Source organism: Oncorhynchus nerka, unplaced genomic scaffold (genome assembly GCF_034236695.1).
Source record: "Oncorhynchus nerka isolate Pitt River unplaced genomic scaffold, Oner_Uvic_2.0 unplaced_scaffold_1179, whole genome shotgun sequence".
Classification (NCBI taxonomy): Eukaryota; Metazoa; Chordata; class Actinopteri; order Salmoniformes; family Salmonidae; genus Oncorhynchus; species Oncorhynchus nerka.
The window spans coordinates 80001-105379 of NW_027040149.1; the positions used below are offsets into that span (position 1 = coordinate 80001).

At 46.3% G+C, this 25379-nt stretch overlaps 1 protein-coding gene across 1 annotated transcript in view; it reads left to right on the forward strand.

Moving 5' to 3' along the window:
* Positions 1 to 20930, forward strand: part of LOC135569190 (neurotrypsin-like) — a gene marked incomplete at its 5' end in the record, with an annotated part of 93373 nt that extends 72443 nt beyond the window's left edge. The window contains 2 exon segments of the mRNA XM_065015986.1: positions 10204 to 10499; positions 20375 to 20930. Of these exon segments, the coding sequence (XP_064872058.1) occupies positions 10204 to 10499; positions 20375 to 20685 (607 nt within the window).
* Between the last annotated feature and the right edge of the window lie 4449 nt (positions 20931 to 25379).

The window sequence follows — 25379 nt, forward strand, 5'->3', positions numbered from 1 at the left end:
TGGTAGTTACTGTCTCCAGGTACATTCAGACACTCTGATAGAGAGACAGGAAACAGAGAACAGAGAATAGTGGTAGTTACTGTCTCCAGGTACATTCAGACACTCTGATAGAGAGACAGGAAACAGGAAACAGGAAACAGAGAATAGTGGTAGTTACTGTCTCCAGGTACATTCAGATACTCTGATAGAGAGACAGGAAACAGGAAACAGAGAATAGTGGTAGTTACTGTCTCCAGGTACATTCAGACACTCTGATAGAGAGACAGGAAACAGGAAACAGAGAATAGTGGTAGTTACTGTCTCCAGGTACATTCAGACACTCTGATAGAGAGACAGGAAACAGGAAACAGAGAATAGTGGTAGGTACTGTCTCCAGGTACATTCAGACACTCTGATAGAGACAGGAAACAGGAAACAGGAAACAGAGAATAGTGGTAGTTACTGTCTCCAGGTACATTCAGACACTCTGATAGAGACAGGAAACAGGAAACAGAGAACAGTGGTAGTTACTGTCTCCAGGTACATTCAGACACTCTGATAGAGAGACAGGAAACAGGAAACAGAGAATAGTGGTAGTTACTGTCTCCAGATACATTCAGACACTCTGATAGAGAGACAGGAAACAGGAAACAGGAAACAGAGAACAGTGGTAGTTACTGTCTCCAGGTACATTCAGATACTCTGATAGAGAGACAGGAAACAGGAAACAGAGAATAGTGGTAGTTACTGTCTCCAGGTACATTCAGACACTCTGATAGAGAGACAGGAAACAGGAAACAGAATAGTGGTAGTTACTGTCTCCAGGTACATTCAGACACTCTGATAGAGAGACAGGAAACAGGAAACAGAGAATAGTGGTAGTTACTGTCTCCAGGTACATTCAGACACTCTGATAGGGAGACAGGAAACAGGAAACAGAGAATAGTGGTAGTTACTGTCTCCAGGTACATTCAGACACTCTGATAGAGAGACAGGAAACAGGAAACAGAATAGTGGTAGTTACTGTCTCCAGGTACATTCAGACAATCTGATAGAGAGACAGGAAACAGGAAACAGAGAATAGTGGTAGTTACTGTCTCCAGGTACATTCAGACACTCTGATAGAGAGACAGGAAACAGGAAACAGAGAATAGTGGTAGGTACTGTCTCCAGGTACATTCAGACACTCTGATAGAGACAGGAAACAGGAAACAGAGAACAGTGGTAGTTACTGTCTCCAGGTACATTCAGACACTCTGATAGAGAGACAGGAAACAGGAAACAGATAATAGTGGTAGTTACTGTCTCCAGGTACATTCAGACACTCTGATAGAGAGACAGGAAACAGGAAACAGATAATAGTGGTAGTTACTGTCTCCAGGTACATTCAGACACTCTGATAGAGAGACAGGAAACAGGAAACAGAGAACAGTGGTAGTTACTGTCTCCAGGTACATTCAGACACTCTGATAGAGAGACAGGAAACAGGAAACAGATAATAGTGGTAGTTACTGTCTCTACGTACATTCAGACACTCTGATAGAGAGACAGGAAACAGAGAACAGTGGTAGTTACTGTCTCCAGGTACATTCAGACACTCTGATAGAGAGACAGGAAACAGGAAACAGAGAACAGTGGTAGTTACTGTCTCCAGGTACATTCAGACACTCTGATAGAGAGACAGGAAACAGGAAACAGGAAACAGAGAACAGTGGTAGTTACTGTCTCCAGGTACATTCAGACACTCTGATAGAGAGACAGGAAACAGAGAATAGTGGTAGTTACTGTCTCCAGGTACATTCAGACACTCTGATAGAGAGACAGGAAACAGGAAACAGAGAACAGTGGTAGTTACTGTCTCCAGGTACATTCAGACACTCTGATAGAGAGACAGGAAACAGGAAACAGAGAATAGTGGTAGTTACGGTCTCCAGGTACATTCAGACACTCTGATAGAGAGACAGGAAACAGGAAACAGAGAATAGTGGTAGTTACTGTCTCCAGGTACATTCAGACACTCTGATAGAGAGACAGGAAACAGGAAACAGAGAATAGTGGTAGTTACTGTCTCCAGGTACATTCAGACACTCTGATAGAGAGACAGGAAACAGGAAACCGATAATAGTGGTAGTTACTGTCTCCAGGTACATTCAGACACTCTGATAGAGAGACAGGAAACAGAGAACAGCGAATAGTGGTAGTTACTGTCTCCAGGTACATTCAGACACTCTGATAGAGAGACAGGAAACAGGAAACAGAGAACAGTGGTAGTTACTGTCTCCAGGTACATTCAGACACTCTGATAGAGAGACAGGAAACAGGAAACAGAGAATAGTGGTAGTTACTGTCTCCAGGTACATTCAGACACTCTGATAGAGAGACAGGAAACAGGAAACAGAGAACAGTGGTAGTTACTGTCTCCAGGTACATTCAGACACTCTGATAGAGAGACAGGAAACAGGAAACAGAGAATAGTGGTAGTTTCTGTCTCCAGGTACATTCAGACACTGATAGAGAGACAGGAAACAGGAAACAGAGAACAGTGGTAGTTACTGTCTCCAGGTACATTCAGACACTCTGATAGAGAGACAGGAAACAGGAAACAGAGAATAGTGGTAGTTACTGTCTCCAGGTACATTCAGACGCTCTGATAGAGACAGGAAACAGGAAACAGAATAGTGGTAGTTACTGTCTCCAGGTACATTCAGACACTCTGATAGAGAGACAGGAAACAGGAAACAGACAATAGTGGTAGTTACTGTCTCCAGGTACATTCAGACACTCTGATAGAGAGACAGGAAACAGGAAACAGAGAATAGTGGTAGTTACTGTCTCCAGGTACATTCAGACACTCTGATAGAGAGACAGGAAACAGGAAACAGAGAACAGTGGTAGTTACTGTCTCCAGGTACATTCAGACACTCTGATAGAGAGACAGGAAACAGGAAACAGACAATAGTGGTAGTTACTGTCTCCAGGTACATTCAGACACTCTGATAGAGAGACAGGAAACAGGAAACAGAGAACAGTGGTAGTTACTGTCTCCAGGTACATTCAGACACTCTGATAGAGAGACAGGAAACAGGAAACAGAGAATAGTGGTAGTTACTGTCTCCAGGTACATTCAGACACTCTGATAGAGAGACAGGAAACAGGAAACAGAGAACAGTGGTAGTTACTGTCTCCAGGTACATTCAGACACTCTGATAGAGAGACAGGAAACAGGAAACAGAGAATAGTGGTAGTTACGGTCTCCAGGTACATTCAGACACTCTGATAGAGAGACAGGAAACAGGAAACAGAGAATAGTGGTAGTTACTGTCTCCAGGTACATTCAGACACTCTGATAGAGAGACAGGAAACAGGAAACAGAGAATAGTGGTAGTTACTGTCTCCAGGTACATTCAGACACTCTGATAGAGAGACAGGAAACAGGAAACCGATAATAGTGGTTGTTACTGTCTCCAGGTACATTCAGACACTCTGATAGAGAGACAGGAAACAGAGAACAGAGAATAGTGGTAGTTACTGTCTCCAGGTACATTCAGACACTCTGATAGAGAGACAGGAAACAGGAAACAGGAAACAGTGGTAGTTACTGTCTCCAGGTACATTCAGACACTCTGATAGAGAGACAGGAAACAGGAAACAGAGAATAGTGGTAGTTACTGTCTCCAGGTACATTCAGACGCTCTGATAGAGACAGGAAACAGGAAACAGAATAGTGGTAGTTACTGTCTCCAGGTACATTCAGACACTCTGATAGAGAGACAGGAAACAGGAAACAGACAATAGTGGTAGTTACTGTCTCCAGGTACATTCAGACACTCTGATAGAGAGACAGGAAACAGGAAACAGAGAATAGTGGTAGTTACTGTCTCCAGGTACATTCAGACACTCTGATAGAGAGACAGGAAACAGGAAACAGAGAACAGTGGTAGTTACTGTCTCCAGGTACATTCAGACACTCTGATAGAGAGACAGGAAACAGGAAACAGACAATAGTGGTAGTTACTGTCTCCAGGTACATTCAGACACTCTGATAGAGAGACAGGAAACAGGAAACAGAGAACAGTGGTAGTTACTGTCTCCAGGTACATTCAGACACTCTGATAGAGAGACAGGAAACAGGAAAACAGAGAATAGTGGTAGTTACTGTCTCCAGGTACATTCAGACACTCTGATAGAGAGACAGGAAACAGGCAACAGAGAACAGTGGTAGTTACTGTCTCCAGGTACATTCAGACACTCTGATAGAGAGACAGGAAACAGGAAACAGAGAATAGTGGTAGTTACGGTCTCCAGGTACATTCAGACACTCTGATAGAGAGACAGGAAACAGGAAACAGAGAATAGTGGTAGTTACTGTCTCCAGGTACATTCAGACACTCTGATAGAGAGACAGGAAACAGGAAACAGAGAATAGTGGTAGTTACTGTCTCCAGGTACATTCAGACACTCTGATAGAGAGACAGGAAACAGGAAACCGATAATAGTGGTAGTTACTGTCTCCAGGTACATTCAGACACTCTGATAGAGAGACAGGAAACAGAGAACAGAGAATAGTGGTAGTTACTGTCTCCAGGTACATTCAGACACTCTGATAGAGAGACAGGAAACAGGAAACAGGAAACAGTGGTAGTTACTGTCTCCAGGTACATTCAGACACTCGGATAGAGAGACAGGAAACAGGCAACAGGAAACAGAGAACAGTGGTAGTTACTGTCTCCAGGTACATTCAGACACTCTGATAGAGAGACAGGAAACAGGAAACAGAGAACAGTGGTAGTTACTGTCTCCAGGTACATTCAGACACTCTGATAGAGAGACAGGAAACAGGAAACAGGAAACAGAGAATAGTGGTAGGTACTGTCTCCAGGTACATTCAGACACTCTGATAGAGAGACAGGAAACAGGAAACAGAGAACAGTGGTAGTTACTGTCTCCAGGTACATTCAGACACTCTGATAGAGAGACAGGAAACAGGAAACAGAGAATAGTGGTAGTTTCTGTCTCCAGGTACATTCAGACACTGATAGAGAGACAGGAAACAGGAAACAGAGAACAGTGGTAGTTACTGTCTCCAGGTACATTCAGACACTCTGATAGAGAGACAGGAAACAGGAAACAGGAAACAGAATAGTGGTAGTTACTGTCTCCAGGTACATTCAGACACTCTGATAGAGAGACAGGAAACAGGAAACAGAGAACAGTGGTAGTTACTGTCTCCAGGTACATTCAGACACTCTGATAGAGAGACAGGAAACAGGAAACAGGAAACAGAGAACAGTGGTAGTTACTGTCTCCAGGTACATTCAGACACTCTGATAGAGAGACAGGAAACAGGAAACGGAGAATAGTGGTAGTTACTGTCTCCAGGTACATTCAGACACTCTGATAGAGAGACAGGAAACAGGAAACCGATAATAGTGGTAGTTACTGTCTCCAGGTACATTCAGACACTCTGATAGAGAGACAGGAAACAGAGAACAGAGAATAGTGGTAGTTACTGTCTCCAGGTACATTCAGACACTCTGATAGAGAGACAGGAAACAGGAAACAGTGGTAGTTACTGTCTCCAGGTACATTCAGACACTCTGATAGAGAGACAGGAAACAGGAAACAGAGAATAGTGGTAGTTACTGTCTCCAGGTACATTCAGACACTCTGATAGAGAAACAGGAAACAGAGAATAGTGGTAGTTACGGTCTCCAGGTACATTCAGACACTCTGATAGAGAGACAGGAAACAGGAAACAGAGAATAGTGGTAGTTACTGTCTCCAGGTACATTCAGACACTCTGATAGAGAGACAGGAAACAGGAAACAGAGAATAGTGGTAGTTACTGTCTCCAGGTACATTCAGACACTCTGATAGAGAGACAGGAAACAGGAAACCGATAATAGTGGTAGTTACTGTCTCCAGGTACATTCAGACACTCTGATAGAGAGACAGGAAACAGAGAACAGAGAATAGTGGTAGTTACTGTCTCCAGGTACATTCAGACACTCTGATAGAGAGACAGGAAACAGGAAACAGGAAACAGTGGTAGTTACTGTCTCCAGGTACATTCAGACACTCTGATAGAGAGACAGGAAACAGAGAATAGTGGTAGTTACTGTCTCCAGGTACATTCAGACACTCTGATAGAGAGACAGGAAACAGGCAACAGGAAACAGAGAACAGTGGTAGTTACTGTCTCCAGGTACATTCAGACACTCTGATAGAGAGACAGGAAACAGGAAACAGAGAATAGTGGTAGGTACTGTCTCCAGGTACATTCAGACACTCTGATAGAGAGACAGGAAACAGGAAACAGAGAACAGTGGTAGTTACTGTCTCCAGGTACATTCAGACACTCTGATAGAGAGACAGGAAACAGAGAATAGTGGTAGTTTCTGTCTCCAGGTACATTCAGACACTGATAGAGAGACAGGAAACAGGAAACAGAGAACAGTGGTAGTTACTGTCTCCAGGTACATTCAGACACTCTGATAGAGAGACAGGAAACAGAGAATAGTGGTAGTTACTGTCTCCAGGTACATTCAGACGCTCTGATAGAGACAGGAAACAGGAAACAGAGAACAGTGGTAGTTACTGTCTCCAGGTACATTCAGACACTCTGATAGAGAGACAGGAAACAGGAAACAGAGAACAGTGGTAGTTACTGTCTCCAGGTACATTCAGACACTCTGATAGAGAGACAGGAAACAGAGAATAGTGGTAGTTACTGTCTCCAGGTACATTCAGACACTCTGATAGAGAGACAGGAAACAGGAAACAGAGAATAGTGGTAGTTACTGTCTCCAGGTACATTCAGACACTCTGATAGAGAGACAGGAAACAGGAAACAGAGAATAGTGGTAGTTACTGTCTCCAGGTACATTCAGACACTCTGATAGAGAGACAGGAAACAGGAAACAGGAAACAGAGAACAGTGGTAGTTACTGTCTCCAGGTACATTCAGACACTCTGATAGAGAGACAGGAAACAGGAAACAGAGAATAGTGGTAGTTACTGTCTCCAGGTACATTCAGACACTCTGATAGAGAGTCAGGAAACAGATAATAGTGGTAGTTACTGTCTCCAGGTACATTCAGACACTCTGATAGAGAGACAGGAAACAGGAAACAGAGAATAGTGGTAGTTACTGTCTCCAGGTACATTCAGACACTCTGATAGAGAGACAGGAGACAGGAAACAGGAAACAGAATAGTGGTAGTTACTGTCTCCAGGTACATTCAGACACTCTGATAGAGAGACAGGAAACAGGAAACAGATAATAGTGGTAGTTACTGTCTCCAGGTACATTCAGACACTCTGATAGAGAGACAGGAAACAGGAAACAGAGAACAGTGGTAGTTACTGTCTCCAGGTACATTCAGACACTCTGATAGAGAGACAGGAAACAGGAAACAGAGAATAGTGGTAGATACTGTCTCCAGGTACATTCAGACATTCTGATAGAGAGACAGGAAACAGGAAACAGAGAATAGTGGTAGTTACTGTCTCCAGGTACATTCAGACGCTCTGATAGAGACAGGAAACAGGAAACAGAGAACAGTGGTAGTTACTGTCTCCAGGTACATTCAGACACTCTGATAGAGAGACAGGAAACAGGAAACAGGAAACAGAATAGTGGTAGTTACTGTCTCCAGGTACATTCAGACACTCTGATAGAGAGACAGGAAACAGGAAACAGAGAACAGTGGTAGTTACTGTCTCCAGGTACATTCAGACACTCTGATAGAGAGACAGGAAACAGGAAACAGAGAATAGTGGTAGTTACTGTCTCCAGGTACATTCAGACACTCTGATAGAGAGACAGGAAACAGGAAACAGAGAATAGTGGTAGTTACTGTCTCCAGGTACATTCAGACACTCTGATAGAGAGACAGGAAACAGGAAACAGAGAATAGTGGTAGTTACTGTCTCCAGGTACATTCAGACACTCTGATAGAGAGACAGGAAACAGGAAACAGGAAACAGAGAACAGTGGTAGTTACTGTCTCCAGGTACATTCAGACACTCTGATAGAGAGACAGGAAACAGGAAACAGAGAATAGTGGTAGTTACTGTCTCCAGGTACATTCAGACACTCTGATAGAGAGACAGGAAACAGGAAACAGATAATAGTGGTAGTTACTGTCTCCAGGTACATTCAGACACTCTGATAGAGAGACAGGAGACAGGAAACAGGAAACAGAATAGTGGTAGTTACTGTCTCCAGGTACATTCAGACACTCTGATAGAGAGACAGGAAACAGGAAACAGACAATAGTGGTAGTTACTGTCTCCAGGTACATTCAGACACTCTGATAGAGAGACAGGAAACAGGAAACAGAGAATAGTGGTAGTTACTGTCTCCAGGTACATTCAGACACTCTGATAGAGAGACAGGAAACAGGAAACAGAGAACAGTGGTAGTTACTGTCTCCAGGTACATTCAGACACTCTGATAGAGAGTCAGGAAACAGGAAACAGAGAATAGTGGTAGTTACTGTCTCCAGGTACATTCAGACACTCTGATAGAGAGACAGGAAACAGGAAACAGAGAATAGTGGTAGTTACTGTCTCCAGGTACATTCAGACACTCTGATAGAGAGACAGGAAACAGGAAACAGAGAACAGTGGTAGTTACTGTCTCCAGGTACATTCAGACACTCTGATAGAGAGACAGGAAACAGGAAACAGAGAACAGTGGTAGTTACTGTCTCTACGTACATTCAGACACTCTGATAACAAATAGGGTTAAGTGCATTGCTCAAGGGCACGTCGACAGATGTTTCACCTAGTCATCTCGGGATTCAAACTGGCCCAACGCTCTTAATTAACCACTTAACCTGCCACCCCAAACTAAAACTCTGTACTTTACACATCTATCAAACTCTAAAACTCTCCTCTCTCTCCTCCAGGGATGGTAACAGTACTAAAGAGTACTAGGTGAGGGTTGGGGATTACCATTCTCTGGTTAACTCTCCTCTCTCTCCTGAAGGGATGGTAACAGTACTAAACAGTACAAGGTGAGGGTTGGGGATTACCATTCTCTGGTTAACTCTCCTCTCTCTCCTCCAGGGATGGTAACAGTACTAGGTGAGGGTTGGGGATTACCATTCTCTGGTTCACTCTCCTCTCTCTCCTCCAGGGATGGTAACAGTACTAGGTGAGGGTTGGGGATTACCAGTCTCTGTTTAACTCTCCTCTCTCTCCTCCAGGGATGGTAACAGTACTAGGTGAGGGTTGGGGATTACCATTCTCTGGTTCACTCTCCTCTCTCTCCTCCAGGGATGGTAACAGTACTAGGTGAGGGTTGGGGATTACCATTCTCTGGTTAACTCTCCTCTCTCTCCTCCAGGGATGGTAACAGTACTAAAGAGTACTAGGTGAGGGTTGGGGATTACCATTCTCTGGTTCACTCTCCTCTCTCTCCCCCAGGGATGGTAACAGTACTAGGTGAGGGTTGGGGATTACCATTCTCTGGTTAACTCTCCTCTCTCTCCCCCAGGGATGGTAACAGTACTAGGTGAGGGTTGGGGATTACCATTCTCTGGTTAACTCTCCTCTCTCTCCTCCAGGGATGGTAACAGTACTAGGTGAGGGTTGGGGATTACCATTCTCTGGTTCACTCTCCTCTCTCTCCTCCAGGGATGGTAACAGTACTAGGTGAGGGTTGGGGATTACCATTCTCTGGTTAACTCTCCTCTCTCTCCTCCAGGGATGGTAACAGTACTAAAGAGTACTAGGTGAGGGTTGGGGATTACCATTATCTGGTTCACTCTCCTCTCTCTCCTCCAGGGATGGTAACAGTACTAAAGAGTACTAGGTGAGGGTTGGGGATTACCATTCTCTGGTTAACTCTCCTCTCTCTCCTCCAGGGATGGTAACAGTACTAGGTGAGGGTTGGGGATTACCAGTCTCTGGTTCACTCTCCTCTCTCTCCCCCAGGGATGGTAACAGTACTAGGTGAGGGTTGGGGATTACCATTCTCTGGTTAACTCTCCTCTCTCTCCCCAGGGATGGTAACAGTACTAGGTGAGGGTTGGGGATTACCATTCTCTGGTTAACTCTCCTCTCTCTCCTCCAGGGATGGTAACAGTACTAGGTGAGGGTTGGGGATTACCATTCTCTGGTTAACTCTCCTCTCTCTCCTCCAGGGATGGTAACAGTACTAGGTGAGGGTTGGGGATTACCATTCTCTGGTTAACTCTCCTCTCTCTCCCCCAGGGATGGTAACAGTACTAAACAGTACAAGGTGAGGGTTGGGGATTACCATTCTCTGGTTCCCGAGGAGTTTGAGGAGGAGTACGCCGTCGATCAGATCGTCCTGCATCCTAGCTACCGTTCCCACAGCAACGACTACGACCTGGCCTTGGTGCGTCTGTCGCCGGGGGTGGCGGGGAAGGGCCGCGGTCGATGTGTGGCGTTCAGTCGCCACGTCCAGCCCGCCTGTCTGCCGCTACGCAAGGAGAGAGTCCTGAAACAGGCTTCCAACTGTCACATCACAGGCTGGGGGGACACAGGTGAGATGGGGGGAGGCACAGGTGAGATGGGGGGGACACAGGTGAGATGGGGGCACAGGTGAGATGGGAGGGGGCACAGGTGAGATGGGGGGTGGCACAGGTGAGATGGGGGGACACAGGTGAGATGGGGGTACAGGTGAGAGAGGGGGGTGATTTAGTGTGGAAGACGAGGGGGTGTTAGTGGGTGATTTAGTGGGGAAGACGAGGGGGGTGTTAGTGGGTGATTTTGTGTGGAAGACCAGGGGGTGTTAGTGGGGAAGACCAGGGGGTGTTAGTCGGTGATTTAGTGTGGAAGACGAGGGGGTGATTTAGTGTGGAAGACCAGGGGGTGTTAGTGGCTGATTTAGTGTGGAAGATGAGGGGGTGTTAGTGGGTGATTTAGTGTGGAAGACCAGGGGTTGTTAGTGGCTGATTTAGTGTGGAAGATGAGGGGGGTGATTTAGTGTGGAAGACCAGGGGGTGTTAGTGGGTGATTTAGTGGGGAAGATGAGGGGGTGTTAGTGGGTGATTTAGTGTGGAAGATGAGGGGGTGTTAGTGGGTGATTTAGTGTGGAAGACCAGGGGGTGTTAGTGGGGAAGACCAGGGGGTTTAGGGGTTGATTTAGTGTGGAAGATAAGGGGGTGTTAGTGGGTGATTTTGTGAGGAAGACCAGGGGGTGTTAGTTGGTGATTTAGTGGGGAAGACGAGGGGGTGTTAATGGGTGATTTAGTGTGGAAGACCAGGGGGTGTTAATGGGTGATTTAGTGGGGAAGATGAGGGGGTGTTAGTGGGTGATTTAGTGGGGAAGATGAGGAGGGTGTTAGTGGGTGATTTAGTGTGGAAGACCAGGGGATGTTAATGGGTGATTTAGTGTGGAAGATGAGGGGGTGTTAGTGGGTGATTTAGTGGGGAAGACGAGGGGGTGTTAGTGGGTGATTTAGTGTGGAAGATGAGGGTGGTGTTAGTGGGTAATTTAGTGTGGAAGATGAGGGGGTGTTAGTGGGTGATTTAGTGTGGAAGACCAGGGGGTGTTAGTGGGTTATTTAGTGTGGAAGATGAGGAGGGTGTTAGTGGGGATTTAGTGTGGAAGACCAGGGGGTGGTAGTGGGTGATTTGGTGTGGAAGACCAGGGGGTTGTAGTGGGTGATTTGGTGTGGAAGACCAGGGGTGGTAGTGGGTGATTTAGTGGGGAAGACCAGGGGTGTTAGTGTGGTAGATGAGGGGGTGTTAGTGGGTGATTTAGTGTGGGAGATAAGGGGGTGTTAGTGGCTGATTTAGTGTGGAAGACGAGGGGGGGTATTGTGGAAGACCAGGGGATGTTAGTGGGTGATTTAGTGTGGAAGATGAGGAGGGTGTTAGTGGGTGCTTTAGTGTGGAAGATGAGGGGGTGTTAGTGGGTGATTTAGTGTGGAATACCAGGGGGTGTTAGTGGCTGATTTAGTGTGGAAGATGAGGGGGTGTTAGTGGGTGATTTAGTGTGGAAGACCAGGGGGTGTTAGTGGGTGATTTAGTGTGGAAGATGAGGAGGGTGTTAGTGGGGGATTTAGTGTGGAAGACCAGGGGTGGTAGTGGGTGATTTGGTGTGGAAGACCAGGGGGTTGTAGTGGGTGATTTGGTGTGGAAGACCAGGGGGTGGTAGTGGGTGATTTAGTGGGGAAGACCAGGGGTGTTAGTGTGGTAGATGAGGGGGTGTTAGTGGGTGATTTAGTGTGGAAGATAAGGGGGTGTTAGTGGCTGATTTAGTGTGGAAGACGAGGGGGGTATTGTGGAAGACCAGGGGGGTGTTAGTGGGTGATTTAGTGTGGAAGATGAGGAGGGTGTTAGTGGGTGCTTTAGTGTGGAAGGCGAGGGGGTGTTAGTGGGTGCTTTAGTGTGGAAGATGAGGGGGGTGTTAGTTGGTGATTTAGTGTGGAAGACCAGGGGGGTGTTAGTGGGTGATTTAGTGTGGAAGATGAGGAGGGTGTTAGTGGGTGATTTAGTGTGGAAGACGAGGGAGGTGTTAGTGGGTGCTTTAGTGTGGAAGATGAGGGGGTGTTAGTTGGTGATTTAGTGTGGAAGATGAGGGGGTTGTTAGTGGGTGATTTAGTGGGGAAGACCAGGGGGTGTTAGTGGGTGATTTAGTGGGGAAGACCAGGGGGTGTTAGTGGGTGATTTAGTGGGGAAGACCAGGGGGTGTTAGTGGGGAAGACCAGGGGGTGTTAGTGGGTGATTTAGTGTGGAAATGAGGGGGTGTTAGTGGGTGATTTAGTGGGGAAGACGAGGGGGTGTTAGTGGGGAAGACGAGGGGGTGTTAGTGGGTGATTTAGTGGGGAAGAACAGGGGGTGTTAGTTGGTGATTTAGTGGGGAAGACCGGGGTGGTGTTAGTAGGTGATTTAGTGTGGAAGATGAGGGGGTGTTAGTGGGTGATTTAGTGGGGAAGACTAGGGGGTGTTAGTGGGTGATTTAGTGTGGAAGATGAGGGGGTGTTAGTGGCTGATTTAGTGGGGAAGACGAGGGGGTGATTTAGTGTGGAAGACGAGGGGGTGTTAGTGGGGAAGACCAGGGGGTGTTAGTGGGGAAGACCAGGGGTGTTAGTGGTGATTTAGTGGGGAAGACCAGGGGGTGTTAGTGGGTGATTTAGTGTGGAAGATGAGGGGGTGTTAGTGGGTGATTTAGTGGGGAAGACCAGGGGGTGTTAGTGGCTGATTTAGTGTGGAAGATGAGGGGGGGTGTTAGTGGGTGATTTAGTGTGGAAGACCAGGGGGTGTTAGTGGGTGATTTAGTGTGGAAGATGAGGAGGGTGTTAGTGGGGGATTTAGTGTGGAAGACCAGGGGGTGGTAGTGGGTGATTTGGTGTGGAAGACCAGGGGGTTGTAGTGGGTGATTTGGTGTGGAAGACCAGGGGTGGTAGTGGGTGATTTAGTGGGGAAGACCAGGGGTGTTAGTGTGGTAGATGAGGGGGTGTTAGTGGGTGATTTAGTGTGGAATATAAGGGGGTGTTAGTGGCTGATTTAGTGTGGAAGACGAGGGGGGGGTATTGTGGAAGACCAGGGGGTGTTAGTGGGTGATTTAGTGTGGAAGATGAGGAGGGTGTTAGTGGGTGCTTTAGTGTGGAAGGCGAGGGGGTGTTAGTGGGTGCTTTAGTGTGGAAGATGAGGGGGTGTTAGTTGGTGATTTAGTGTGGAAGACCAGGGGGTGTTAGTGGGTGATTTAGTGTGGAAGATGAGGAGGGTGTTAGTGGGTGATTTAGTGTGGAAGACGAGGGAGGTGTTAGTGGGTGCTTTAGTGTGGAAGATGAGGGGGTGTTAGTTGGTGATTTAGTGTGGAAGATGAGGGGGTTGTTAGTGGGTGATTTAGTGGGAAGACCAGGGGTGTTAGTGGGTGATTTAGTGTGGAAGACCAGGGGTGTTAGTGGGTGATTTAGTGGGGAAGACCAGGGGCTGTTAGTGGGGAAGACCAGGGGGGTGTTAGTGGGTGATTTAGTGTGGAAAATGAGGGGGTGTTAGTTGGGAAGACGAGGGGGGGGTGTTAGTGGGGAAGACGAGGGGGTGTTAGTGGGTGATTTAGTGGGGAAGACGAGGGGGTGTTAGTGGGGAAGACGAGGGGGTGTTAGTGGGTGATTTAGTGGGGAAGAACAGGGGGTGTTAGTTGGTGATTTAGTGGGGAAGACCGGGGTGGTGTTAGTAGGTGATTTAGTGTGGAAGATGAGGGGGTGTTAGTGGGTGATTTAGTGTGGAAGATGAGGAGGGTGTTAGTGGGTGATTTAGTGTGGAAGACGAGGGAGGTGTTAGTGGGTGCTTTAGTGTGGAAGATGAGGGGGTGTTAGTTGGTGATTTAGTGTGGAAGATGAGGGGTTGTTAGTGGGTGATTTAGTGGGGAAGACCAGGGGGTGTTAGTGGGGAAGACCAGGGGGTGTTAGTGGGTGATTTAGTGTGGAAAATGAGGGGGTGTTAGTGGGGAAGACGAGGGGGTGTTAGTGGGGAAGACGAGGGGGTGTTAGTGGGTGATTTAGTGGGGAAGACGAGGGGGTGTTAGTGGGGAAGACGAGGGGGTGTTAGTGGGTGATTTAGTGGGAAGAACAGGGGGTGTTAGTTGGTGATTTAGTGGGGAAGACCGGGGTGGTGTTAGTAGGTGATTTAGTGTGGAAGATGAGGGGTGTTAGTGGGTGATTTAGTGGGGAAGACCAGGGGTGTTAGTGGGTGATTTAGTGTGGAAGATGAGGGGGTGTTAGTGGCTGATTTAGTGGGGAAGACGAGGGGGTGATTTAGTGTGGAAGACGAGGGGGTGTTAGTGGGGAAGACCAGGGGGTGTTAGTGGGGAAGACCAGGGGGTGTTAGTGGGTGATTTAGTGGGAAGACCAGGGGGTGTTAGTGGGTGATTTAGTGTGGAAGATGAGGGGGTGTTAGTGGGTGATTTAGTGGGGAAGACCAGGGGTGTTAGTGGGTGATTTAGTGTGGAAGACCAGGGGGTGTTAGTGGGTGATTTAGTGGGGAAGACCAGGGGGTGTTAGTGGGGAAGACCAGGGGGTGTTAGTGGGTGATTTAGTGGGGAAGACCAGGGGGTGTTAGTGGGTGATTTAGTGGGGAAGACCGGGGGTGTTAGTAGGTGATTTAGTGTGGAAGATGAGGGGGTGTTAGTGGGTGATTTAGTGGGGAAGACCAGGGGGTGTTAGTGGGTGATTTAGTGTGGAAGATGAGGGGGTGTTAGTGGCTGATTTAGTGGGGAAGACGAGGGGGTGATTTAATGTGGAAGACGAGGGGGTGTTAGTGGGGAAGACCAGGGGGTGTTAGTGGGGAAGACCAGGGGGTGTTAGTGGGTGATTTAGTGGGGAAGACCAGGGGGTGTTAGTAGGTGATTTAGTGTGGAAGATGAGGGGGTGTTAGTGGGTGATTTAGTGGGGAAGACCAGGGGGTGTTAGTGGGTGATTTAGTGTGGAAGACCAGGGGGTGTTAGTGGGTGATTTAGTGGGGAAGACCAGGGGGTGTTAGTGGGGAAGACCAGGGGGTGTTAGTGGGTGATTTTGTGTGGAAGACCAGGGGTGTTAGTGGGTGATTTAGTGGGGAAGACCAGGGGGTGTTAGTGGTGATTTAGTGGGGAAGACGAGGGGGTGTTAGTGGGGGAAGACGAGGGGGTGTTAGTGGGGAAGACCAGGGGGTGTTAGTGGGTGATTTAGTGTGGAAGATGAGGGGGTGTTAGTTGGTGATTTAGTGGGGAAGACCAGGGGGTGTTAGTGGGTGATTTAGTGTGGAAGATGGAGGGGGTGTTAGTGGGTGATTTAGTGGGGAAGACCAGGGGTGTTAGTGGGTGATTTAGTGGGGAAGATGAGGGGGTGTTAGTGGGGAAGACCAGGGGGTGTTAGTGGGGAATACCAGGGGGTGTTAGTGGGTGATTTAGTGGGGAATACCAGGGGGTGTTAGTGGGGAAGACCAGGGGGTGTTAGTGGGGAAGACCAGAGGGGTGTTAGTGGGTGATTTAGTGTGGAAGATGAGGGGGTGTTAGTGGGTGATTTAGTGGGGAAGACCAGGGGGTGTTAGTGGGAAGACCAGGGGTGTTAGTGGGGAAGACCAGGGGGTGTTAGTGGGGAAGACCAGGGGGTGTTAGTGGGTGATTTAGTGTGGAAGATGGGGGGTGTTAGTGGGTGATTTAGTGGGGAAGACCAGGGGGTGTTGGTGGGGAAGACCAGGGGGTGTTGGTGGGGAAGACATGGGGGTGTTAATGGGGAAGACCAGGGGGGGGTGTTAGTGGGGAAGACCAGGGGGGTGTTAGTGGGTGATTTAGTGGGGAAGACCAGGGGGTGTTAGTGGGTGATTTAGTGTGGAAGGTGAGGGGGGTGTTAGTGGGTGATTTAGTGGGGAAGACCAGGGGGTGTTAGTGGGGAAGACCAGGGGGTGTTAGTGGGTGATTTAGTGGGAAGATGAGGGGGTGTTAGTGGGTGATTTAGTGGGGAAGACGAGGGGGTGTTAGTGGGTGATTTAGTGTGGAAGATGAGGGGGTGTTAGTGGGTGATTTAGTGGGGAAGACGAGGGGTGTGTTAGTGGGGAAGACCAGGGGGTGTTAGTGGGGAAGACCAGGGGGTGTTAGTGGGGAAGACCAGGGGTGTTAGTGGGTGATTTAGTGTGGAAAATGAGGGGGTGTTAGTGGGTGATTTAGTGGGGAAGACCAGGGGGTGTTAGTGGGTGATTTAGTGTGGAAGATGGGGGGGTGTTAGTGGGTGATTAAGTGTGGAAGACCAGGATGGTGTTAGTGGGTGATTTAGTGGGGAAGACCAAGGGGGTGTTAGTGGGTGATTTAGTGTGGAAGATGAGGGGGTGTTAGTGGGTGATTAAGTGTGGAAGACCAGGAGGGTGTTAGTGGGTGATTTAGTGGGGAAGACCAGGGGGTGTTAGTGGGTGATTTAGTGGGGAAGACCAAGGGGGTGTTAGTGGGTGATTTAGTGTGGAAGTTGAGGGGGTGTTAGTGGGTGATTTAGTGGGGAAGACGAGGGGGTGTTAGTGGGTGATTTAGTGTGGAACATGAGGGGGTGTTAGTGGGTGATTTAATGGAAGGCGAGGGGGTGTTAGTGGGTGATTTAGTGGGGAAGACGAGGGGGTCTTAGTGTGGAAGACCAGGGGGTGTTAGTGGATGATTTAGTGTGGAAGATGCGGGGGTGTTAGTGGGTAATTTAGTGTGGAAGATGAGGGGTGTGTTAGTGGGTGATTTAGTGTGGAAGACCAGGGGGTGTTAGTGGGTGATTTAGTGTGGAAGATGAGGGGGTGTTAGTGGGTGATTTAGTGTGGAAGACCAGGGGGTGTTAGTGGGTGATTTAGTGGGGAAGAACAGGGGGTGTTAGTGGGGAATAGTAGGGGGGTGTTAGTGTGGAAGACCAGGGGTGTTAGTGGGTGATTTAGTGTGGAAGATGAGGGGTGTTAGTGTGGAAGACCTGGGGGGTGTTAGTGGGTGATTTAGTGTGGAAGATGCGGGGGTGTTAGTGGGTGATTTAGTGTGGAAGACCAGGGGGTGTTAGTGGGTGATTTAGTGTGGAAGACCAGGGGGGTGTTAGTTTGTAATTTAGTGTGGAAGATGAGGGGGGTGTTAGTGGGTGATTTAGTGGGGAAGATGAGGGGGGTTTTAGTGGGTGATTTAGTGTGGAAGATGAAGGGGGTGTTAGTGGGTGATTTAGTGTGGAAGACCAGGGGGGTGTTAGTGGGTGATTTAGTGTGGAAGATGAGGGGGGTGTTAGTGGGGAAGATGAGGGGGTTTTAGTGATTTAAGGCCCAGTGTAATGGTAATCATCTGATTAAACAGACTAAAGGCCCAGTGTAATGGTAATCATCTGATTAAACAGACTAAAGGCCCAGTGTAATGGTAATCATCTCTCTGATTAAACAGACTAAAGGCCCAGTGTAATGGTAATCATCTCTCTGATTAAACAGACTAAAGGCCCAGTGTAATGGTAATCATCTGATTAAACAGACTAAAGGCCCAGTGTAATGGTAATCATCTCTCTGATTAAACAGACTAAAGGCCCAGTGTAATGGTAATCATCTGATTAAACAGACTAAAGGCCCAGTGTAATGGTAATCATCTCTCTGATTAAACATACTAAAGGCCCAGTGTAATGGTAATCATCTGATTAAACAGACTAGAGGCCCAGTGTAATGGTAATCATCTCTCTGATTAAACAGACTAAAGGCCCAGTGTAATGGTAATCATCTCTCTGATTAAACAGACTAAAGGCCCAGTGTAATGGTAATCATCTGATTAAACAGACTAAAGGCCCAGTGTAATGGTAATCATCTCTCTGAGTAAACAGACTAAAGGCCCAGTGTAATGGTAATCATCTGATTAAACAGACTAAAGGCCCAGTGTAATGGTAATCATCTCTCTGATTAAACAGACTAAAGGCCCAGTGTAATGGTAATCATCTCTCTGATTAAACAGACTAAAGGCCCAGTGTAATGGTAATCATCTGATTAAACAGACTAAAGGCCCAGTGTAATGGTAATCATCTCTCTGATTAAACAGACTAAAGGCCCAGTGTAATGGTAATCATCTGATTAAACAGACTAAAGGCCCAGTGTAATGGTAATCATCTCTCTGATTAAACAGACTAAAGGCCCAGTGTAATGGTAATCATCTCTCTGATTAAACAGACTAAAGGCCCAGTGTAATGGTAATCATCTCTCTGATTAAACAGACTAAAGGCCCAGTGTAATGGTAATCATCTCTCTGATTAAACAGACTAAAGGCCCAGTGTAATGGTAATCATCTCTCTGATTAAACAGACTAAAGGCCCAGTGTAATGGTAATCATCTCTCTGAGTAAACAGACTAAAGGCCCAGTGTAATGGTAATCATCTCTCTGATTAAACAGACTAAAGGCCCAGTGTAATGGTAATCATCTCTGATTAAACAGACTAAAGGCCCAGTGTAATGGTAATCATCTCTCTGATTAAACAGACTAAAGGCCCAGTGTAATGGTAATCATCTCTCTGATTAAACAGACTAAAGGCCCAGTGTAATGGTAATCATCTGATTAAACAGACTAAAGGCCCAGTGTAATGGTAATCATCTCTCTGATTAAACAGACTAAAGGCCCAGTGTAATGGTAATCATCTCTCTGAGTAAACAGACTAAAGGCCCAGTGTAATGGTAATCATCTCTCTGATGAAACAGACTAAAGGCCCAGTGTAATGGTAATCATCTGATTAAACAGACTAAAGGCCCAGTGTAATGGTAATCATCTCTCTGATTAAACAGACTAAAGGCCCAGTGTAATGGTAATCATCTCTCTGATTAAACAGACTAAAGGCCCAGTGTAATGGTAATCATCTCTCTGATTAAACAGACTAAAGGCCCAGTGTAATGGTAATCATCTCTCTGATTAAACAGACTAAAGGCCCAGTGTAATGGTAATCATCTCTCTGATTAAACAGACTAAAGGCCCAGTGTAATGGTAATCATCTCTCTGAGTAAACAGACTAAAGGCCCAGTGTAATGGTAATCATCTCTCTGATTAAACAGACTAAAGGCCCAGTGTAATGGTAATCATCTGATTAAACAGACTAAAGGCCCAGTGTAATGGTAATCATCTCTCTGATTAAACAGACTAAAGGCCCAGTGTAATGGTAATCATCTGATTAAACAGACTAAAGGCCCAGTGTAATGGTAATCATCTCTCTGATTAAACAGACTAAAGGCCCAGTGTAATGGTAATCATCTCTCTGATTAAACAGACTAAAGGCCCAGTGTAATGGTAATCATCTCTCTGATTAAACAGACTAAAGGCCCAGTGTAATGGTAATCATCTCTCTGATTAAACAGACTAAAGGCCCAGTGTAATGGTAATCATCTGATTAAACAGACTAAAGGCCCAGTGTAATGGTAATCATCTGATTAAACAGACTAAAGGCCCAGTGTAATGGTAATCTGATTCTAAAGGCCCAGTCTGATTAAACAGACTAAAGGCCCAGTGTAATGGTAATCATCTCTCTGATTAAACAGACTAAAGGCCCAGTGTAATGGTAATCATCTCTCTGATTAAACAGACTAAAGGCCCAGTGTAATGGTAATCATCTGATTAAACAGACTAAAGGCCCAGTGTAATGGTAATCATCTCTCTGAGTAAACAGACTAAAGGCCCAGTGTAATGGTAATCATCTCTCTGATTAAACAGACTAAAGGCCCAGTGTAATGGTAATCATCTGATTAAACAGACTAAAGGCCCAGTGTAATGGTAATCATCTCTCTGAGTAAACAGACTAAAGGCCCAGTGTAATGGTAATCATCTCTCTGATTAAACAGACTAAAGGCCCAGTGTAATGGTAATCGTCTCTCTGAGTAAACAGAATAAAGGCCCAGTGTAATGGTAATCGTCTCTCTGAGTAAACAGAATAAAGGCCCAGTGTAATGGTAATCGTCTCTCTCTGTCCTCCAGGTCGCTCCTACTCTAAGACCCTCCAACAGGCTCCTCTCTCCCTCCTCCCCCGTCGTCACTGCCAACAGCGTTACCACGGAGCCTTCACTAGCCGCATGCTCTGCGCCGGGACAGACGGCCAATCGGAGCGCCGCGTGGACAGTTGCCGTGGAGACAGCGGCGGCCCGTTGGTGTGTGAGCGTCCGGGCGGAGGGTGGGTAGTGTACGGTGTGACGTCGTGGGGTCACTCCTGTCGCACGCAACACTCACCTGGCGTCTACACTAAAGTCTCCGCCTTCACACCCTGGATACACAAGGTGATTGGACAATGAGAGGGATACAGGAACTGGATCGTCAAGGTGATTGGACAATGGGAAGAATATAGGAAGTGGATCTGCAAGGTGATTGGACATTGGGATAAGGGCATGAAGAGATGACAGCCAATGTGAGACAGTGGTAGATAACGGACTGGCCAATTGAGAAGGACTATATTTGGAGCTTGTGATTTGATTGGTTAATAAAATAAGCGGTTTAAACCAGTTGAAAGGCTTGACCAATCTCACCCATCTCTCTTTCATATCCACCTCTCCCCCTTTACCCCTCTCACTCTCTCTCCTTTCCCCTCTCATCTTCCTGCTCATTCCCTCTCTCTTCCTCCTCGTTCCCTCTCTCTCTTCCTCCTCGTTCTCTCTCTCTCATCCTCCTCGTTCCCTCTCTCTCTCCCTCCCTTCTTCCATCCCTCTCTTCCTCCTCGTTCCCTCTCTCTCCCTCTCTCCTTCTTCCATCCCTCTCTTCCTCCTCGTTCCCTCTCTCTCTTCCTCCTTCCCTCTCTCTACCTCCTCGTTCCCTCTCTCTCTTCCTCCTTCCCTCTCTCTCTCTACCTCCTCGTTCCCTCTCTCTTCCTCCTCCTCGTTCCCTCTCTCTTTCCTCCTTGTTCCCTCTCTCTTCCTCATTGTTCCCTCTCTCTCATCCTCCTTGTTCTCTCTCTCTCATCCTCCTCGTTCCCTCTCTCTCTCCCTCCCTTCTTCCATCCCTCTCTTCCTCCTCGTTCCCTCTCTCTCTCCCTCCCTTCTTCCATCCCTCTCTTCCTCCTCGTTCTCTCTCTCTCTTCCTCCTCCTCCTCCTCCTCGTTCCCCCTCTCTCTTCCTCCTCGTTCCCTCTCCCTCCTCCTACTCCTCCTCATTCCCTCTCTCTCCTCCTCCTCGTTCCCTCTCTCTCTTCCTGCTCATTCCCTTTCTCTCTTCCTCCTCGTTCCCTCTCTCCTCCTCCTCCTCCTCGTTCCCTCTCTCTCCTCCTCCTCCTCGTTCCCTCTCTCTCTTCCTCCTCGTTCCCTCTCTCTCCTCCTCCTCCTCCTCCTCGTTCCCTCTTCCTCCTTGTTCCCTCTCTCTCCCCCTCCTCTTCCTCCTCGTTCCCTCTCTCTCCTCCTCCTCCTCCTCGTTCCCTCTTCCTCCTTGTTCCCTCTCTCTCCTCCTCCTCTTCCTCCTCGTTCCCTCTCTCTCCTCCTCCTCCTCCTCGTTCCCCTCTCTCTCCTCCTCCTCCTCCTCCTCCTCGTTCCCTCTCTCTTCCTCCTCGTTCCCCTCTCTCCTCATCCTCCTCCTCGTTCCCTCTCTCTCCTCATCCTCCTCCTCGTTCCCTCTCTCTCCTCCCTCCTCCTCGTTCCCCTCTCTCTCCTCCTCCTCGTTCCCTCTCTCTCTTCCTCCTCGTTCCTCTCTCTCTTCCTCCTCGTTCCCTCTCTCTCCCCCTCCTCTTCCTCCTCGTTCCCTCTCTCTCCTCCTCCTCCTCCTCGTTCCCTCTCTCCCCTCCTCCTCCTCGTTCCCTCTCTCTCTTCCTCCTCGTCCCCTCTCCTCCTCCTCCTCCTCGTTCCCTCTCTCTCCTCCTCCTCCTCCTCCTCGTTCCCTCTCTCTCTTCCTCCTCGTTCGCTCACTCCTCTACTGAACACAATCTCAACTCATCTTTATCAGCACGTATTTATTCTAACCCTTTTTAGGGAACACTATTTGAGGTTTAATCAACTCCTGGTTTGATGAACAGTGGAGATTCTGAACTAGACTTAATCTGAGAATGTTTTGTTGCTTTGCTACGGTGTGGACTAACGAACACATCCCAGACAACCGGTCTAAAATGTTTTATATTGTTCTATAAATGACCTGATGAAAGCGACTACGGGTACAGCACATTGTTGTTGACATCCGACTCCTAGGGAACGATGGGGACCACAGGCAGGGAAAGGACTATGTCCTGAACACACACAGACACGACAACATTACTGAGTCACTGTTACTCTACAGCTGTTGTTGACATCCGACTCCTAGGGAACGACGGGGACCACAGGCAGGGAAAGGACTATGTCCTGAACACACACAGACACGACAACATTACTGAGTCTCCTTCGTACTGTAAAGGAGACAGCTGAGATTTACACTGAAAACACAGAGGTACTCTGCTGTCAGTCAGTATTTCACTGTTAGTCGACACCTGTTGGGGAAAACATGTGACTAATACAATCTGATTGGATTTGTTGTTGTTTACAAAGCATGTGACTAACATACAATCTGATTGGATTTGTTGTTGTTTACAAAGCATGTGACTAATACAATCTGATTGGATTTGTTGTTGTTGACAAAGCATGTGACTAATACAATCTGATTGGATTTGGTTGTTTACAAAGCATGGACTAATACAATCTGATTGGATTTGTTGTGTTTACAAAGCATGTGACTAATACAACCTGATTGGATTTGTTGTTGTTTACAAAGCATGTGACTAATACAATCTGATTGGATTTGTTGTTGTTTACAAAGCATGTGACTAAACAATCTGATTGGATTTGTTGTTACTTTACAAAGCATGTGACTAATACATCTGATTGGATTTGTTATTGTTTACAAAGCATGTGACTAATACAATCTGATTGGACCTGTTGTTTACAAAACATGTGACTAATACAATCTGATTGGATTTGTTGTTGTTTACAAAGCATGTGACTAATACAATCTGATTGGATTTGTTGTTGTTTACAAAGCATGTGACTAATACAATCTGATTGGATTTGTTGTTGTTTACAAAGCATGTGACTAATACAATCTGATTGGATTTGTTGTTGTTTACTGTTGTTCACCCTGCGAGTCCGACAGAACTGTTTATCAAACGGATTCAGATGGCACCCTATTCCCTATATAGTGCACTACTTTATAGCACCCTATTCCCTATATAGTGCACTACTTATAGAACCCTATTCCCTATATAGTGCACTACTTATAGAACCCTATTCCCTATATAGTGCACTACTTATAGCACCCTATTCCCTATATAGTGCACTACCTTATAGAACCCTATTCCCTATATAGTGCACTACCTTTATTGCACCCTATTCCCTATATGGTGCACTACCTTTATAGCACCCTATTCCCTATATAGTGCACTACTTATAGAACCCTATTCCCTATATAGTGCACTACTTATAGAACCCTATTCCCTATATAGTGCACTACTTATAGAACCCTATTCCCTATATAGTGCACTACTTATAGAACCCTATTCCCTATATAGTGCACTACTTATAGAACCCTATTCCCTATATGGTGCACTACCTTTATAGCACCCTATTCCCTATATAGTGCACTACTTATAGAACCCTATTCCCTATATAGTGCACTACTTATAGAACCCTATTCCCTATATAGTGCACTACCTTTATAGCACCCTATTCCCTATATAGTGCACTACTTATAGAACCCTATTCCCTATATAGTGCACTACCTTATAGAACCCTATTCCCTATATAGTGCACTACTTATAGAACCCTATTCCCTATATAGTGCACTACCTTATAGAACCCTATTCCCTATATAGTGCACTACTTATAGAACCCTATTCCCTATATAGTGCACTACTTATAGAACCCTATTCCCTATATAGTGCACTACTTATAGAACCCTATTCCTATATAGTGCACTACTTATAGAACCCTATTCCCTATATAGTGCACTACTTATAGAACCCTATTCCCTATATAGTGCACTACTTATAGAACCCTATTCCCTATATAGTGCACTACCTTATAGAACCCTATTCCCTATATAGTGCACTACTTATAGAACCCTATTCCCTATATAGTGCACTACTTATAGAACCCTATTCCCTATATAGTGCACTACTTATAGAACCCTATTCCCTATATAGTGCACTACTTATAGAACCCTATTCCCTATATAGTGCACTACTTTATAGCACCCTATTCTCTATATAGTGCACTACTTTATAGCACCCTATTCCCTATATAGTGCACTACTTATAGAACCCTATTCCCTATATAGTGCACTACTTATAGAACCCTATTCCCTATATAGTGCACTACTTATAGAACCCTATTCCCTATATAGTGCACTACCTTTATAGCACCCTATTCCCTATATAGTGCACTACTTATAGAACCCTATTCCCTATATAGTGCACTACTTATAGAACCCTATTCCCTATATAGTGCACTACTTATAGAACCCTATTCCCTATATAGTGCACTACTTATAGAACCCTATTCCCTATATAGTGCACTACTTATAGAACCCTATTCCCTATATAGTGCACTACTTTATAGCACCCTATTCTCTATATAGTGCACTACTTTATAGCACCCTATTCCCTATATAGTGCACTACTTATAGCACCCTATTCCCTATATAGTGCACTACTTATAGAACCCTATTCCCTATATAGTGCACTACTTATAGAACCCTATTCCCTATATAGTGCACTACTTTAGAACCCTATTCCTATATAGTGCACTACCTTATAGAACCCTATTCTATATAGTGCACTACCTTATAGAACCCTATTCCCTATATAGTGCACTACTTATAGAACCCTATTCCCTATATAGTGCACTACCTTATAGAACCCTATTCCCTTATAGTGCACTACCTTTATAGCACCCTATTCCCTATATAGTGCACTACTTATAGAACCCTATTCCTATATAGTGCACTACTTATAGAACCCTATTCCCTATATAGTGCACTACCTTATA